Source organism: Trichomycterus rosablanca, chromosome 24 (assembly GCF_030014385.1).
Source record: "Trichomycterus rosablanca isolate fTriRos1 chromosome 24, fTriRos1.hap1, whole genome shotgun sequence".
NCBI classification, from domain to species: domain Eukaryota; kingdom Metazoa; phylum Chordata; class Actinopteri; order Siluriformes; family Trichomycteridae; genus Trichomycterus; species Trichomycterus rosablanca.
In genome coordinates, this window is record NC_086011.1 from 18,572,685 (window position 1) to 18,588,872 (window position 16,188).

Sequence of the window (16,188 nt, forward strand, 5' to 3'; positions counted from 1 at the left end):
GGAGATGCTCTGACCCAGTCGTGTCAAACTCGATCAGATCCTCACACTCACATTTTTCCTGCTTCTAACATCAAGTTTGAGGATTAAATGTTCCCTTCCTGCCTAATATATCCCCCCCACTAACAGGAGCCGTGATGAAGAGATAATCAGTGTTATTCACTTCACCTGTCAGTGCTCAGAATGTTATGCCTGGTCGGTGTATGTAAACTTTGAGACTTTGAGTGGAGATTTGAGGCGTTTATATGATTACCTATAGTGGTCTGTAAATTAAAAACATCATCAATATTATTTATTTTCATATTTTAGTAGATTTAGTGAGGGATTTGACCAAACAAACACACACACGGTTATTATTTACCTGGATATTGTCTGAAGAAACCCTTTGCGCTTCCAAAGTACTGCCAGATAAGTGTTGGGTCCTTCTCGAAATTATCCACAAACACTTTATTCAAAGCCTCAGACCAGTAAACACCGTTCACCACGTCAGGATCTAAAACCACAGCACAAGTAAAGGATTATTTCATGCATCTTGTGTGGGAGGAATGAATAGAAAAATTAGACACGGTGTCCCAATACTTTTGCCCATATCGTGTATTACAAACAGTTCATTCCGTATTCAGCTTTTAATCATTTTAATTATATTCTGTCTAACCCTGAGCTCATCTTATCTCATGGTCCAGAATCAATTTGGACATTTTTATTTCCATTAAGGCACCAGTTTCATTACGGACCTAAAACTGGGCATGATGGTTCAAGCGGGATTCCGTCCCATTAAATCAATCTGCAGTTTAATAATCCCAATCCTGAAATAATCCCTGTATACACTATACATCCAGGTTCAGATGGGTTCCAACAACAAAGCTGAAAGGGGAACAGAACATCAAACGAAGTAATGAACAGAAACCTTGACATTTCACTCCTTTTATTTTACTCCTAAATCACCTCGCCCTCCCTCGTTCACCCTGTTCTTTCTCTTTAATGGAGCTGAGTGTGTCACTACTTCTAAACACACTGAGCACCACAATGAGGCCAATTATAGACAAACAAAAGAGTGTGTGTACACACACACACACACACACACACACACACACGGTGGGTATTGACCTGTGGAGGGTGCTGATGCCTAACTAATCCTCTCCAGATCAGTGGAGCAGGACCGGTCAGTGGTGCCCGACCTCAAAATCACTCACAAACACCCACAAACAAACTTATTTCATCTGACTTCAGGATTCAGTGAAAGTTGTGTGTTTATATTATATCTTAGATCGTTCCAACTTTTATTTTGTTGGTGTTACTGATTAGGCTAAAGGAAGGAACGCTCTGCTTTTGGATAGCGGATTGTCTTTAGGTTGTTGTACTGGTCTACAAACATGTAAACAATGTCCTGATGGACCCCTTAATTTTGCACAGGGGTACAGTAAAGGAAAGGACAGTTGTCACAAAGTTGGAACTACGTCTTTTATTTTATTTAGCTGATTTTATACACCTGTTAAACTGGTGTGGCTGAAAACATGAACGTATTGAGAGGTGAGTCCATTTTTACATTAAATGACATAATTACATCATTATAACTATTGTAATAACTCAACTGGAAGGTCGTAGGACGTGTTTACCTTTGTTGTACATGTTGGTGGGCACCTGGACCACGCTCAGGCTCAGGTTGACCGGCAGGTTGTTGAAATGATCGTTGGGCTCCAGGATGAACTCGCCCCCCAGTTCCACACTGTTCCCGTCCTCGTCCACCTCGTTAATCAGCACCGCGTTAAAGTACTCGTACTGTGTGGAACAACACACACACTAGCTTTAACCAGCTATGATAGACCACTACCAGTATCGAATGCATCTACAATGGGTGGGTAAGCATCAGAACTGGACCACTGAGCAATGGAAGGACGTGACCTGGTCTGATGAATCGCCTACCTGGGGAAGCCAGGATGCACTGTGAGAAGAAGGCAAGCCGGCGGAGGAGGTGCTGGGGTCCTATCTACCTAAGCAATGTTGAAGACCAAGTGCACCCCTGTGTCGCAAGGATGTTCCCTAATAGCAGGGGCCTCATTCAGCAGGATAATGCACCCCTGCGACACCCCAAAAATTGCTCAGCTGAAGGTGCTGCAAACCGTCCAACGCTCACTGGGCAAACCTGGCAACCTACAGGACCTAAAGGATCTGCTGTTTACGTCTAGTTTCCAGATACCACAAGAGACCTTCAGAGGTCTTGAAGAGTCCATCACTGTACATGATGCACCAGAGGGACCTACACAATATTCAGCAGGTACTTTTAATATCTTGAGTGTAAGTGTAAGGAGAGTGAGGAATTTTAGAGGTGAAACGATGGCGGGATGGAGGTTTGGGGGAAGGGAAGATGGAAGGGTGCTGTCGTCCTCTTGAAGTCCAGCAGTGACGGCTCATCTCACGGCTGGACGCTCCTCTAATGTTTAGAGAGCCGAGAACGAAAGCCTGCACGCTCAGCAGATCTGCTGCGCCGAAATCCCACTGCTACTGACACGCCGATCACACACAGCGCTGTGCAAAAGTAAGTGCCCCCCCTTTCTTGCTGCATTGGTTAGCGAATCAGATTGTTAAACAAAACTTGATGAAAAACCAATGTCACCCTTGTGGACCCCCCCCCCCCCCCCCCCCTTCCCCATTTCGTCACTTCACCAGTTTACTAAATGTAATTGGTAAGCCAGTTTGGGTATCTGATCACAGCTTGAACCTTACCATCAAAGTCAAGCTGCCAAGTTTCTACAGGAACACTAGAAGCTAAGAAAACGATGCCATGTTCTAAGAACACAAACCCTGGAGATCATCAGACCATCAAACTACAGGGGTTGGACAATGAAACTGAAACACCTGTCATTTTAGTGTGGGAGGTTTCATGGCTAAATTGGACCAGTCTGGTGGCCAATCTTCATTAATTGCACATTGCACCAGTAAGAGCAGAGTGTGAAGGTTCAATTAGCAGGGTAAGACCACAGTTTTGCTCAAAATATTGCAATGCACACAACATTATGGGTGACATACCAGAGTTCAAAAGAGGACAAATTGTTGGTGCACGTCTTGCTGGCGCATCTGTGACCAAGACAGCAAGTCTTTGTGATGTATCAAGAGCCACGGTATCCAGGGTAATGTCAGCATACCACCAAGAAGGACAAACCACATCCAACAGGATTAACTGTGGACGCAAGAGGAAGCTGTCTGAAAGGGATGTTCGGGTGCTAACCCGGATTGTATCCAAAAAACATAAAACCACGGCTGCCCAAATCACGGCAGAATTAAATGTGCACCTCGACTCTCCTGTTTCCACCAGAACTGTCCGTCGGGAGCTCCACAGGGTCAATATACATGGCCGGGCTGCTATAGCCAAACCTTTGGTCACTCGTGCCGATGCCAAACGTCGGTTTCAATGGTGCAAGGAGCGCAAATCTTGGGCTGTGGACAATGTGAAACATGTATTGTTCTCTGATGAGTCCACCTTTACTGTTTTCCCCACATCCGGGAGAGTTACGGTGTGGAGAAGCCCCAAAGAAGCGTACCACCCAGACTGTTGCATGCCCAGAGTGAAGCATGGGGGTGGATCAGTGATGGTTTGGGCTGCCATATCATGGCATTCCCTTGGCCCAATACTTGTGCTAGATGGGCGCGTCACTGCCAAGGACTACCGAACCATTCTGGAGGACCATGTGCATCCAATGGTTCAAACATTGTATCCTGAAGGCGGTGCCGTGTATCAGGATGACAATGCACCAATACACACAGCAAGACTGGTGAAAGATTGGTTTGATGAACATGAAAGTGAAGTTGAACATCTCCCATGGCCTGCACAGTCACCAGATCTAAATATTATTGAGCCACTTTGGGGTGTTTTGGAGAAGCGAGTCAGGAAACGTTTTCCTCCACCAGCATCACGTAGTGACCTGGCCACTATCCTGCAAGAAGAATGGCTTAAAATCCCTCTGACCACTGTGCAGGACTTGTATATGTCATTTCCAAGACGAATTGACGCTGTATTGGCCGCAAAAGGAGGCCCTACACCATACTAATAAATTATTGTGGTCTAAAACCAGGTGTTTCAGTTTCATTGTCCAACCCCTGTATATCTTTATGCACCTTGCTTTGTCTATTATGGCACAGTAATGCTGGAACAGGAAAAAATCCACCTCAAACTGCCATATTTATGCAAAAATGATGCAAAAAAACATTATTTCATTTCATGTGACCAAACAGCTATATCTTTTCGGCTGGTATATATATTCTTGACCAGAGGGCGTGTTAATGAATTCATTATTTGAAGGAAACCACCATCGCTTTAAAGGTAATTTGCTCCACTGACTTTCCCATTTAACACTGCATCAGCGCCTCTCCGCTCTGCCACCGAAACCCATTAATCTTTTTGTCGCACCGTGGGGGGAGGCACGAGGAAAGCCTGGGAATTTATACCCAAACCCCGAACCCCAAATTCTGTACGTCTGCGACGTGTCAAAATCTGATAGGTTCTGGATTTGCATGCATCAAGGTCCCGCTGATGCCAAACCTGGTTAAAAAGTGGGGTCAAGGGTTAACCTGCGCCAGTTCTAAGTGAAAGTCCCGTCCACATTGTGCTCATCCTGCAGCAACAAAAAGTTTAAGTCCAAACTGCCCTTAGTTTTGGGGTAGTGAACAGGTAAGTGTGTGGTGCCCTGCAATGCATTGAGCCTTGTCCAGTTATTGAAGATGAATGAATGAATAAATAGCTAGTTTAAATTCACTTCTGTGTATATGCACGGCTGATGTATGTGCACTGACCGGTTAAATGTTTTTAAAGCATGCAAACAGATCATGCAGACATTTGTCCATGCTTAAACCTGTGCAGGATTGGATCTTACCTGCAGGTCTGGATTCTCCTCGTGCTGCAGATACGCCTCCTCTGCTGCCTCCACCAAGCGCTGCAGCACAATATGGATGTATTAGTGTCTCTATAAGTTTAAGTGAACACAAGACGCGTTTTGCATCTGCAAGAATTATATAAATCCAGATTTGTTTGTTCCATAATAAGGATCTGAAAGCATTTTATACACACGTGTAATTTCAGACCACTATTAAAAATTGGTATTTGGGTAAGAGCTGCCGACCTTGCCACTGCACCACACACTCCACTTGGGCATCTTCTGTATTTATTTATTTATTTACTTACATTAATTGCTTTAGCCTTGGCAAGGTGAGCCATGCTCAAGGGACCCACACAGAAACACTGGGTGCCAGGCAGTAATACACCCTGTACTGGATGCTGATCCTTTGCACAGCCATACACAATTACGTACTTACTCATGTTGTAACTTATATCAGCCAATCAATCTTCTGCATGTCTCAGGTGAGAGTACCTGAATAAAACCCTCTTGGGATCTTTTTTAGGATGCTATATCGTGCACTCTCCTTACATGTTTCGTTGATGGTTGTACTGCACAATGACGTCAGAATTTATATTTTAATACATTCTTCTAAATATGTATAGCCCTTATTGCTGGCATTTTTGCAAAACCATCCAAGGCCATAGTTATGAACTGAACATTTGGGGGGACCGATTCTCGAAAGGGGGGAGAAATACATCAGTATATTGGGGGCATTTTTGAGAATCTGAATAGGCTATTGGGCAGGATGTGCTCCTAGTATACACTGTGATTACAGCCTTGTGTTATTCTGATGCTTACACTGAGCAGATACTGTAGAATGATGTGATACTCGTCATGTATTTCCTGCACTTTGTTGATGCACCCTGACAGCCTCTCCTGTACCGGTGTGCAGTGACAGGATAAGGGCTGTAATCTGTGTAATATATGAAACTGTTAGATGTGTTCGAGTTCTGCAGTTAGTTCAGTGCATGATTCTATCTGACATCTCCCCAAACAATCATGCACTTGTAATTGAGGTCCCTGTTCCTATAAAAAGGTCACCGAATAGTGCGTGTATGCGCGCACACGAGCGCGTCTGGATGTGTGCGCGCCGCGTTCTCGAGTGCCCCCTGGGGGGGAGGGGGGGGGCAGGAAAATGAAATTAGTGCAACGTTAACACAAATGTGGGAATACTGGGGTAACTGGAATTCACCCCTCCCTGCAGCAATAAACGTCCCCCAAATGTTTGCACTTCTCTGTTTGTGAGAACATTTGACCTGATCAAACATCCGAAATAATTTATTTGGGAAACACTAAACACTGAAGCTAAATCAGGTAAAATAATTACAATTAAAATAAATACAGTATCAAATTAATAAATTAATAATAAATATAATAAAGAGGGAAAGAAGGTTGCTCTGGATCTGTAAAACATACACAACAGAATATACAGTATTATTCACCTCATGCGTAATATGTGCAATATCACATAAGAACTGTGTTTTATTTAATACTTTGCACAGTTCGTCTATATAAAATTTTAAAAAAGTATTTTTTCTCCAGACTAGAATGGACCAATCGAGTATATTTAATACTTTAACATGATGGAGAAAGTGCACAGCCTATAAAATAATGCATTATTAATATGTTAGGATGCAAAAATGATATTACAAAATGACCTAAGGCACAAGAGTTGCATTCTGAGAATAAAATGTGAATTTTAGGATTTTTTTTACGTGTTTATTATGTTATGTCATATTTGTTTTTCGAAAACACACCTATTTAGAACTAAATAAAATGCTTACTGTTATAGACACCTGTATAGGTTCTTTAGCATCACATCCAGACTGCCTCTGTTTTAATTTCAGTTTGTCACTATGCCACGTTTATTCCATTTATTAATAATAAATAAGCAAATAACGAATAAATAAACCTGGTTATTGGTATCGGATTAATTTACAGTAAATTTACCAGTGTATTTCTAGAATAATGTACTTTAGTTTTCACACCCAGAGCTGTAAATGTAATAGCGGCTATATTCTCCGTTATTCCTGTTTAACACACATCACATCATCTGATAACACACTATCAGACCCGCATTTTTATTGAATTATTCCTACATTAGGATTTATTTATCCCTGTGTTTGGATTTTGTTTTTATTGGTGCAGTAACAAAACGCGGCTCTGGTTGCGCATCCAACTGTTTAAATCTGCAGCTTCATGCGGTAAAATAATACAGATTAAATACATCACTGTCCTAAATAAATAACAATAAATAAGTAACCTACAATAAAATAATAATAATAATAATAAGATGTACCTTCTCTTAAAAACCCTGAATATGTTTATAATCATTAGCCTATTGAAACATTTATTATCGCAGTAATTAACCGGGTTTGTTGGCACAAATGCACCACATCATTTTAGTCCCGTATAAACCAATTCTACAAAATTCTACAAAATTTTCCGCACCTAAACGTTTGCATCTCTGTCTTATGTAAGTATGCACTTGTGCTTTAACTAATACAAGTTCATAAAGCAAAAATAATAGCAAAAAATCAGTCAAAAAAATTTAGTAGAACAGGCAGCTACTAAAACATGTATTTAATGCATAATTTTTCTTTTGGTAAATGTTTAAAATACATTCAATTTGCTGCTAGTTTTATTAAGCAAAATTTTCCAGTTAGCAGTTTTAACCAGGTTTCATTAAGTGTACCAGAAATGGTTTTAAGTAAAACACACCTTAAAGGAAATAACCAAAAAGCTCTTACTGACCACACACAGTTTAAAGGGGTCATAAGTTTGACTTTTACTGAAACAGGGGAACCATTGATGCTTCCTCATTATTGCAGAAAGTGGGTAAACTAAATGCTAAGACTCCAGAACTTAGAGAATCTAATGACAGCTCAGCATTTTTATGATTGTAAAAAAGGTGCTGAAAGCTCACCATTAATACCAAACAGCCTACCAAAGACTTCTTTCTAAAATAAAAAAGGAAATAAATGCTCCTGAATTTAATAGTATACTAAAGTTCTGACTTACTCATGAATCATAACTCAGAGACGGTACTGTAAGCTCAGATATGTTTCAGAGAGTGAGCTGCAGGTTCAAACTCACTGATAAACCCAGATAATGTTTCTAAAGCTCAGAATCCTGATAAGAAACTAAACACTGCAACTAACAGATAAACCTAGAGGATGTACTGAAGGCTCGGACTCACCCGGGCCGCCTGCTCTTTGCTGCGGAACATTTTTGCCATTTTCTCAGAGATGCTCTGCACGAGCCTGGCACCGTCGACCTCCTCCATCCGAACCGACCGCTCGTACTCCTTACATTTCTGAAGAAACACAAAGAAACCGGTGCTTATGAGATCATTTAAACAGACTTTAATGCATTTTATTGATGCCAGGCTTTGACATTGTCAGATAAAACAGTTTACTTTTGATAATACACTTCAGGATTTGCCACCTTAAAAGAGACTGGATCAACTCTGGTAGGCTGAGTAGCTGCTGCAGTTTGTACTATTGGTGATTTATGTGTAATAGCATGTCAAGCTTTCATAATAAGGTGTCGCCACAGCAGATCATTCTGGTTTTTATGCCGGATGCCTTTCCTGGCACCCTCATTATTTTTCTGGGCCTGGGACCAGGACTGAGAGTGCACTAACAAGCACATCTCCCAATGGCTAGGCTGTTTAGTTGGTTTACTTAAGGGTCCTTCTATGAACACCATTCTTGTTTGGTATTTTGGACACAGGAACAGAGGATATAGCAGTTTGTAGAGTGTTTGTTGTTATCCTTGGGTTAGTTTCGACCTCTTACAGGACTGCGAGTTGGCTCTGTATGCATCTCTATAACATCTCTGATAATTGTTTGCCTTGAGCCATGATTCACACTAACTGGTCTTGAGTTCTTGAGAATAAGGGATTAGTCAGTAACCACGCTTTGTGCCGTCCATTAATATTTCTCCCTGCACTGAGGATGTTTACTCAACATTATTAATAAAATATATGAACAGGACAACTGCTTGTGTGTTGTTAGTTTAGTTAGATTGTCTTTGTCTGTAATAAAGACTTGGTAAAGGTTGGCCAAGTACCAGAAACAACCACTGCAGTGCCACCATTAGCCTTTTTAGTGGAGTCTGCTCTTCCTGCATTCATTGTTTAACTGTCAATGCGGATTTTCCCTCCTTGTTCTGTGCCAAGAAAGACTTTGATAAGTTATATCCCAGATCCGCCTTCCCTGATTGGCTGAGAAGCTCAGCATAGTCGTCACGGTTGGCCAATAAAAGGCATTCGCTCGCGTTTCGGTTCTTCGGGTGAACTCTGACTGGCTGACAAGCTGCTGCAGTTTATGTGATTGGCTGAGTTCTGGCACCATGGGCGGGTTGACGGCTGCGTCAAAAAAATGGTTGATGCCACACATGGACGCAGGGTAATTGAAATAGAGTCTGAACACAGGCGAGAGATAATAACGCGTCAGGCTCCGGTGGCTCGAGATAATAAAGTACATTTCAGACAATGCTGAGGCTGCAGAACACAATCACACACCTATACACTGACCTGAACCCACACTCATTACAGCTCACGGGCAGAAATGCTCGTCCTAACACAAAGGCTGATATTTGCACTGTTTATACTGAAATAAATCACGTTCACGCCACAAAACTGGGTCAATATACTGCGGCACACGTGCACAAAAAATAGCAGTTTGGTTACGGGCAACAAAGCGGCAAATCCCACAAAAATCAGACACATGTTCCTGCGAACCCACCACCCCCCAATCACATACAGAATCACCCCATTACAGTGGGGAGGAGAGGGCCGAGTTACTGAGGTGGAACACTTCATTTCACGCCTGTCCTCCCCTCGTACCCCCTCCCTGCCCGTTCCCCCCAGTCATCTCCAATATTCCTTCAGTCCTGAACGTTGCTGTAATTCACATCTTCTCATCAGTAGCCATGATGGTTCCAGTGCCTTTAATATACAGGGGCTGGGCCACTTGGTTTTTCAGAGCCTCTCAGACACACCCTTCTTAAATCTGTCTTGTAGATCTTAATATCTTCCAAACAAATCGTTTTACTTTTATTTGTGTAGTCTTGGTCCAGACCCTTTAATGAAGACCACAGCTACTGATTGGAACAGTGCTGCATATCTTAAGTCAAGTGTACTGGACACTGTAATGCTATTAAAATGCTTGCTTGTCAATATCAACCAAAGTAAATGAACCAAGTTAGAACTAGAAGATGGTTGGCTGGATGAATGGATGTTTGCAGGATGGATTAATATAAAAATGGATTCATGGATTAATGAATCGAAAAATGATTACACGGCTGTATGGATGATCAGTATATTAACGATGAACGACTGGATGAATGGCTGAAGGGTTGAATGGGTGTTGCGGTGAGTGGATGGGTGGATAAATGTTGCACAAGTGAATAAATGTTGAATGGGTGACCAGAATTTGTTGATACGAACAAGTTTCTTTGGAGTTTTTCTGGCCATTTACCAACAGTAAAGTTCATTTTAGACTGTCAAAAAAGCTGTTATACTATAAAAGCAGTAGAACTCAGACCCTGCCAGGTCACTGCATTGGGAACCTTGCTAACGTCAGCTATCCGGGCATTATTTAATTCCTTTTATCCCTGTCTGCTAAGAGACTTTAACTATCAGGACCTGCTTTGAATGCCGAATGTGTGGATGCGTTTCTTATCAGTGTGGTAATAAATCAAGGTAATTACAGGTGCTGATGTGTAATCAGCCCTCCAGAGGTGCAGCTGTCAAAACAAAGCTGCTTTTTCATTTAGGAAATGGAAATCTGGACGAGTCCACAGACATCCAGAGATACGGCAAAACAAAAAAGAACAATTAATGGTCTTTAGATAACAGTAGGAAAAATGCAGTCAGGTTTAATGTTTGTTGAGCTGCGTGCAAACGGGGAGACCTTCAATTCTTAAATACATCATTACACTTGTAATGTTTAATATTAGTGCCGTTTATCTGATGGTACCATGTGTCACGTGGCACTTGTGACTCAGGTCAGTGGTTTTAATGAAGTTCTCTGGAGGTCTGCCATGAACCAACAATGGCAACGTCTATAGCCCTTACTTTATGAAAGACAATACGTCAGTCACTGAACCTCAGAGAAATAAACAAGGGCGATGCTAACATCTCATATATCTCTGGTAAAGCCCTCGTATTGGTAAAACCTAACCATTTGACTGGACGCAGCACTGATGCTACTGCGCAGCATAATGAAGCCAATCATGAGCTGGATTGTGCAGCAGTGGAACTGAAACACTTTTAATGTTCTGTGAATGAATTCATTACTGATTACATCTAGGCTGGTGCATTAAATATTCAGTCATTAGTAGATTTCAGTGTATTTGCCAAACCTTGATTTTAAAACACAGTTTTTCTCCAAATGTCCTTTTTCTTTCTTTCTTCCTCAGTACACACACATTCAGTTATTCAATTTGTCTCCTCTGGGCTGATTCTGTCCCGAGATAAGGATCACTGTGTAATGAGCCGTCACCAAAACACTCATCAACACACACACACACACACACACACACACAGTCTGATCCACACCTGAGTCCTCAACCAAACCATCAGCATTAAACTCAGCCTGCAGCTACACTTCTGCACTGTGTATGTGCTCACAACCAGGGTTCACAAACTTTGGTCAGTTTTAGGGCCTAAAACCCTACTGAAATAGAAACATGCTGCTTTCTATTTAAAAAGGTAATAATCTTAACTTAAAGGTTTTTGCTAACGATGCAACAGTGGAAGCTTGACAGTCACTCCGGCCAAATAATTGAACGTTCATAGCTCAGTGACTTTAAATCATTTTTATTATATAAACATATAACATAATATATTATTTGACAGTGGTGAATGCCAGACCGCCACTGGTGCACCCATAGCAAGACCCTCAACGCTCAGTTGGTTGGATTGTATCCTGTTTCATTTGTTGGTTGTGTTAGATAACAGTGTCTGCCAAAAGAATAAATGTAAATGTTAAAAATATCATATACCATCTTTATTAATAAAGCTTTACATAAACATTAGGTGCTTTACACATGTAATAAGTGTGGCTCTAAATAGGCCAGGTGAAACAAGTATGCTTAATATAATCTGGGATACAATTCCAAAGTTTAGAGATTGATCTGGAAAACAGCAGAGCCACAAGGGATCACAGTGTGATATCACAATGTACCAAGACCAAGGAAATGTAGATAAAGTTGTAAAGCAACATAAAATGACATAAATCAGTACCTTCTGCAATAATATAGAGCCAGAGTATTTGGTGGCAATAGATTTGATTTCACCGCCAAACGCTGAAGCCCAAAGTTTAACCCTGCAACCAAGAAACAGAGAAACACACGATTACTGTGAGTAGTCTGAATAAACAGCCAAACATAACATCATATAAAAGTGGTCATTCTGGAGGATTAACTTCAGGACAACAGAATTCTAATTAGATTTTGTGTTAAGTGTTGGATGGGGTTGAGGTCAGGGCTTTTAAATCATTTCTTAATGGAATTGACTCTTTGCTAAAGACAGGCAAGAGTCAAGTTTGGGCGATTTGGTATTATTGGTAGAACAAAGTGAAGTGGTTTATAAATGAATGAAGATTATTATGTATTATTGTGTGTTAGCAACACAATGTTCATTTTGGCCAAAATGGTCACTTAAATCTCTTCGATTTAGAAGATTATACTCTACTGCCAACTCTCTAAGTTGTGTAGTGTACAGAATATACCAAAAGATGTTGTTGTTTAACTGATAAATGAAGTAAAATCGAGTCGATAACTGTCTGCGTTAACAAATCGGCAGAACAATTGAATAATTGATTCTTTTGGGAATCGAATGATTCGACTCTTCTTAATGAGCTGAGCCAATTAATATGATTCACAGAGAGGAGCCAGCGCGCGCTTAACTGTTCCAGGCTCGCGCCGCTGTTTGAATTTGAAACGGTTTGACGGTTAAACGGACAAACTTCACCATATATAGAACTGAGGACTGAAATAGTGTAAAATATTATAACATGTATAAAAAATATAGTATAAATAAATATGGTATACATAAAATAACAACAAACAAGATGATATCTGGTTTTAACGATAATAATAAGTGAAACTTAAGCAGCAGGTATGAAGCTATGGTACATTTAGCTAAAGCTACAGGTAAACAAAGCGCTAGTTGAATGAGTAGCTTAAGCTAAACGTTAAAGAATTGTACTGTACACAGAGTTGTGCTAAAAAATTATAATAAAATACACCAAACTTTCCTGCGGTTAAAGTGACAGCTTTAAACATTTATATACATTATAGTTATATAACCACTGTACAGGGTGGGGCATTGTACATGAGCCCCTTGTGCTAGATTTTCATCCAAGTCTTCTAAATGCATCAAATACTTTACTAAATGTAATAAACATACTTTACCAGATGCACCTTGCTTCAATTCAGCCATAACATCTACCATAAATTACATATTTAAAATTAACTATGTTTCTGTAGGGGTCCATTTATTTCCTTTCCACTGGAGCCAGTAGGATAGAATTCACGCCACTGCAGCAGCAAACACTTCATCTGTGTTTGTTCTTTATCTTCTGTGGTGATTAGTGCAAGTGTTTGTCAGACTGAATGTTGAACAGTTTCATACACTTGAAATCTATAATAAATAGTTATATTAATAAATATTTAGGTAAAAATTTAACAGTTTGCAGTGGTATTTATTTGTTGTATTTAATTGGTTAATGGTTGATACATAATTAGTTTTATTATAAGGCAAGATTAGAAGATTAGAAGATTAAATGTACATAACACTGTGTCTGTATAAACTGGTTTTATTTACAGTATCCATTTCTCCAGTTAAAATATTTGATTCAGAATATATGATCAGACTGCTTTATACCAAATTTTATTTTATTTCACTTTTAAAGAATCCACAGTATGCAGTGCTTTTAATTCAGACAAGAAAAGAAAGACTTTATTTATATTCAGTGCACCATTGACGATTGTGTGTTAATTGACGATTAATTGCATTACAAATATTTGCTTCCAATAATTTGATTCTCTTTTGACTTCATAACCCTCAAATATTTGTCCTATAGCTTATATTCTAGATTAGTTATACATTTACTGCGGAAAAGGTTTATTATTCAAATATATCAAACATTTTACTAAAATAAACAAAAGTCACACAACATATAAACATCTAAAAATAAATAGAATTATAATTGATTTTACAATTTCAAAGCTTTGACTGGCAATAACAAATAAAATCTAATGTACAGTGATTTATTATAATAAAGAAATTCATGATGAACATTTTTGTAAGGGTCCAAATCTGCGATTTTAAATAAGATGAGTCATTTCAATCATTATAAATAATCACGATTATCTTAAATAACATCTTTTTACAGACGATTATGAAAAAATGCTATTTTTAAACTCAAAATCTTAACATTGATAAACAAGTGAAATGATTTTAGCAAATTAATCTGATTTTATGTTTATGATCATGATCGTGTATAAGCTTAAACTCGTGCTTTTTTCCTTCATTATTGAGTTTATTTTCAGGGTACAAACCTTTACAGGCAGCGAGGGAAAATATAAAACAAATACAAAAATGTTATTTTAAATAGTTTGTTTAAAAGTAATTAGCAGATTAAATGGAAGCTGTTGTTGTTTAACGCGTTGGGGGTTTTTGTACCACAGATTTAACTTTTAAAAATACATGTATGATAGAAAATATTCTTATTGAATAAATAATACCAGCAAATCTTAAATGTCTTTGCTGCATCACTGTGAATAACATTTTCTTTTTGTATGATTGAGTTCAAGCAAAAAAATATAAAAATTCTGGCACTAAACACAATCATTTTAGTACACATAATGTATTATTTAAAACATACGAACTTTGGAGAGCTATGTAAAATATTTGAATAAATGATCGCACTCTTGGGTACTGAAGTATTCCAGGTGTTAGGTAGTTCAGTACTTTCTATAGTTCAGTACAGTGGTTTGGTGCCGGATTGGACCCGACCATGGCGCACAGTGATTTAAACCGAATTCTAACACGATTATTGAGTAACTACAGAATCAACTCTGCGTTTTTAGGTTCGGTCATGTGATGTGATGTGATGCTGGACTTACACTCCGAGCGGGATACCGTGCTGTGAGCCGCGCGCTCCCGCCGCAGCCACCGAGCACAGTGCCATCCAGTACAGCATGGTGCGCGCTCCCGACCCCGGTACCGTCCCCGGTTCCAGCCGCATCTTCACAACACCTCCGTCCTGGTTCCTCTCAGCCCTCCCAAACCGAGCCGCCCACACGCTGCTCCTCACCTCGTCTCCAGCGCTGAAAGATCAGCGAGCTGTCCATGGATTAACCCGAATTAATCCCGCAGTGCAAACAGAGGAAATGAATTAAATCTGAACCGGGTTTAATTCTCCCAGATTTCTCTCATGAGTCGCTTTGTCACTGTTGTGTTTTTATTTAGGTTAAATATTTAAACGAGTTCCTGAAACTTGGTTTTGAGAGCAAAAGCTGCTGCAGAATGAGGATTTATACCCGGAGTGAGGGGAGTTGTGCCTCCTCTGTCCCTCCCACTTCTCTTTAAATACAGACGCGCTGAAATGCGGCTCGAACCGGCGGCTGTTGGTGCGTTAAAACAGAAACATCAACTGTGCCAATCTGCCTACCTGCAAGTGTTTCCTAAACGCTGTAATGATTACTAATGATTACATGAACTGGTGATTCTCAAAGTGTGTAGACTCTGAGCAGTTGTAGCCTAGTGGTTACACTACTGCCAGGTTGCCACTGTTGGGCCCTTGAGCAAGGCCCTTAACCCTTAATTGCTTATACAGTAAGTCACTTTGGATAAAAGCGTCTGCTAAATGCCAAAAAATGTAAATGTAAATGTAAAGTGCCAAATCAAACCAACACCACCTGAAAGTCATTTTCCATTTCCAGTCCAAGATTGGGACAGTTGTGGCCTAGTGGTTAAGGTACTGGACTAGTAATCCAAAGGTTGCTGGTTCAAGCCTCACTACTGCCAGGTTGCCACTGTTGGACCCTTGAGCAAGGCCCTTAACGCTCAATTGCTTAGACTGTATACTGTCTGTCACAGTACTGTAAGTCACTTTGGATAAAAGCATCTGCTAAATGCTAAAAATGTAAATGTAAATGAAGAACAGCATGTGTTGGACATCTGTGGAGAAATACGTGTCTCCAGTAAACAATAAACACTATTTAATAGATAAAAATATTTTCCCCTAAAAAATAATTAAATACAAATAAAGAAATTTGT

At 40.0% G+C, this 16,188-nt stretch overlaps 1 protein-coding gene across 1 annotated transcript in view; it reads right to left on the reverse strand.

Annotated features, from left to right (window-relative positions):
* The window catches only part of cacna2d3 (calcium channel, voltage dependent, alpha2/delta subunit 3), a 36,774-nt gene extending 21,647 nt beyond the window's left edge, over window positions 1-15,127 (reverse strand). Inside the window, exons 1-6 of the mRNA XM_062986328.1 lie at window positions 15,033-15,127; window positions 12,145-12,226; window positions 8,089-8,205; window positions 4,866-4,925; window positions 1,614-1,776; window positions 359-490 (exon numbers count right to left, since the gene is read on the reverse strand). Coding sequence (XP_062842398.1) covers window positions 359-490; window positions 1,614-1,776; window positions 4,866-4,925; window positions 8,089-8,205; window positions 12,145-12,226; window positions 15,033-15,109 — 631 coding nt within the window. The 5' untranslated portion in view covers window positions 15,110-15,127. The remainder of the gene's footprint in view (window positions 1-358; window positions 491-1,613; window positions 1,777-4,865; window positions 4,926-8,088; window positions 8,206-12,144; window positions 12,227-15,032) is intronic.
* Between the last annotated feature and the right edge of the window lie 1,061 nt (window positions 15,128-16,188).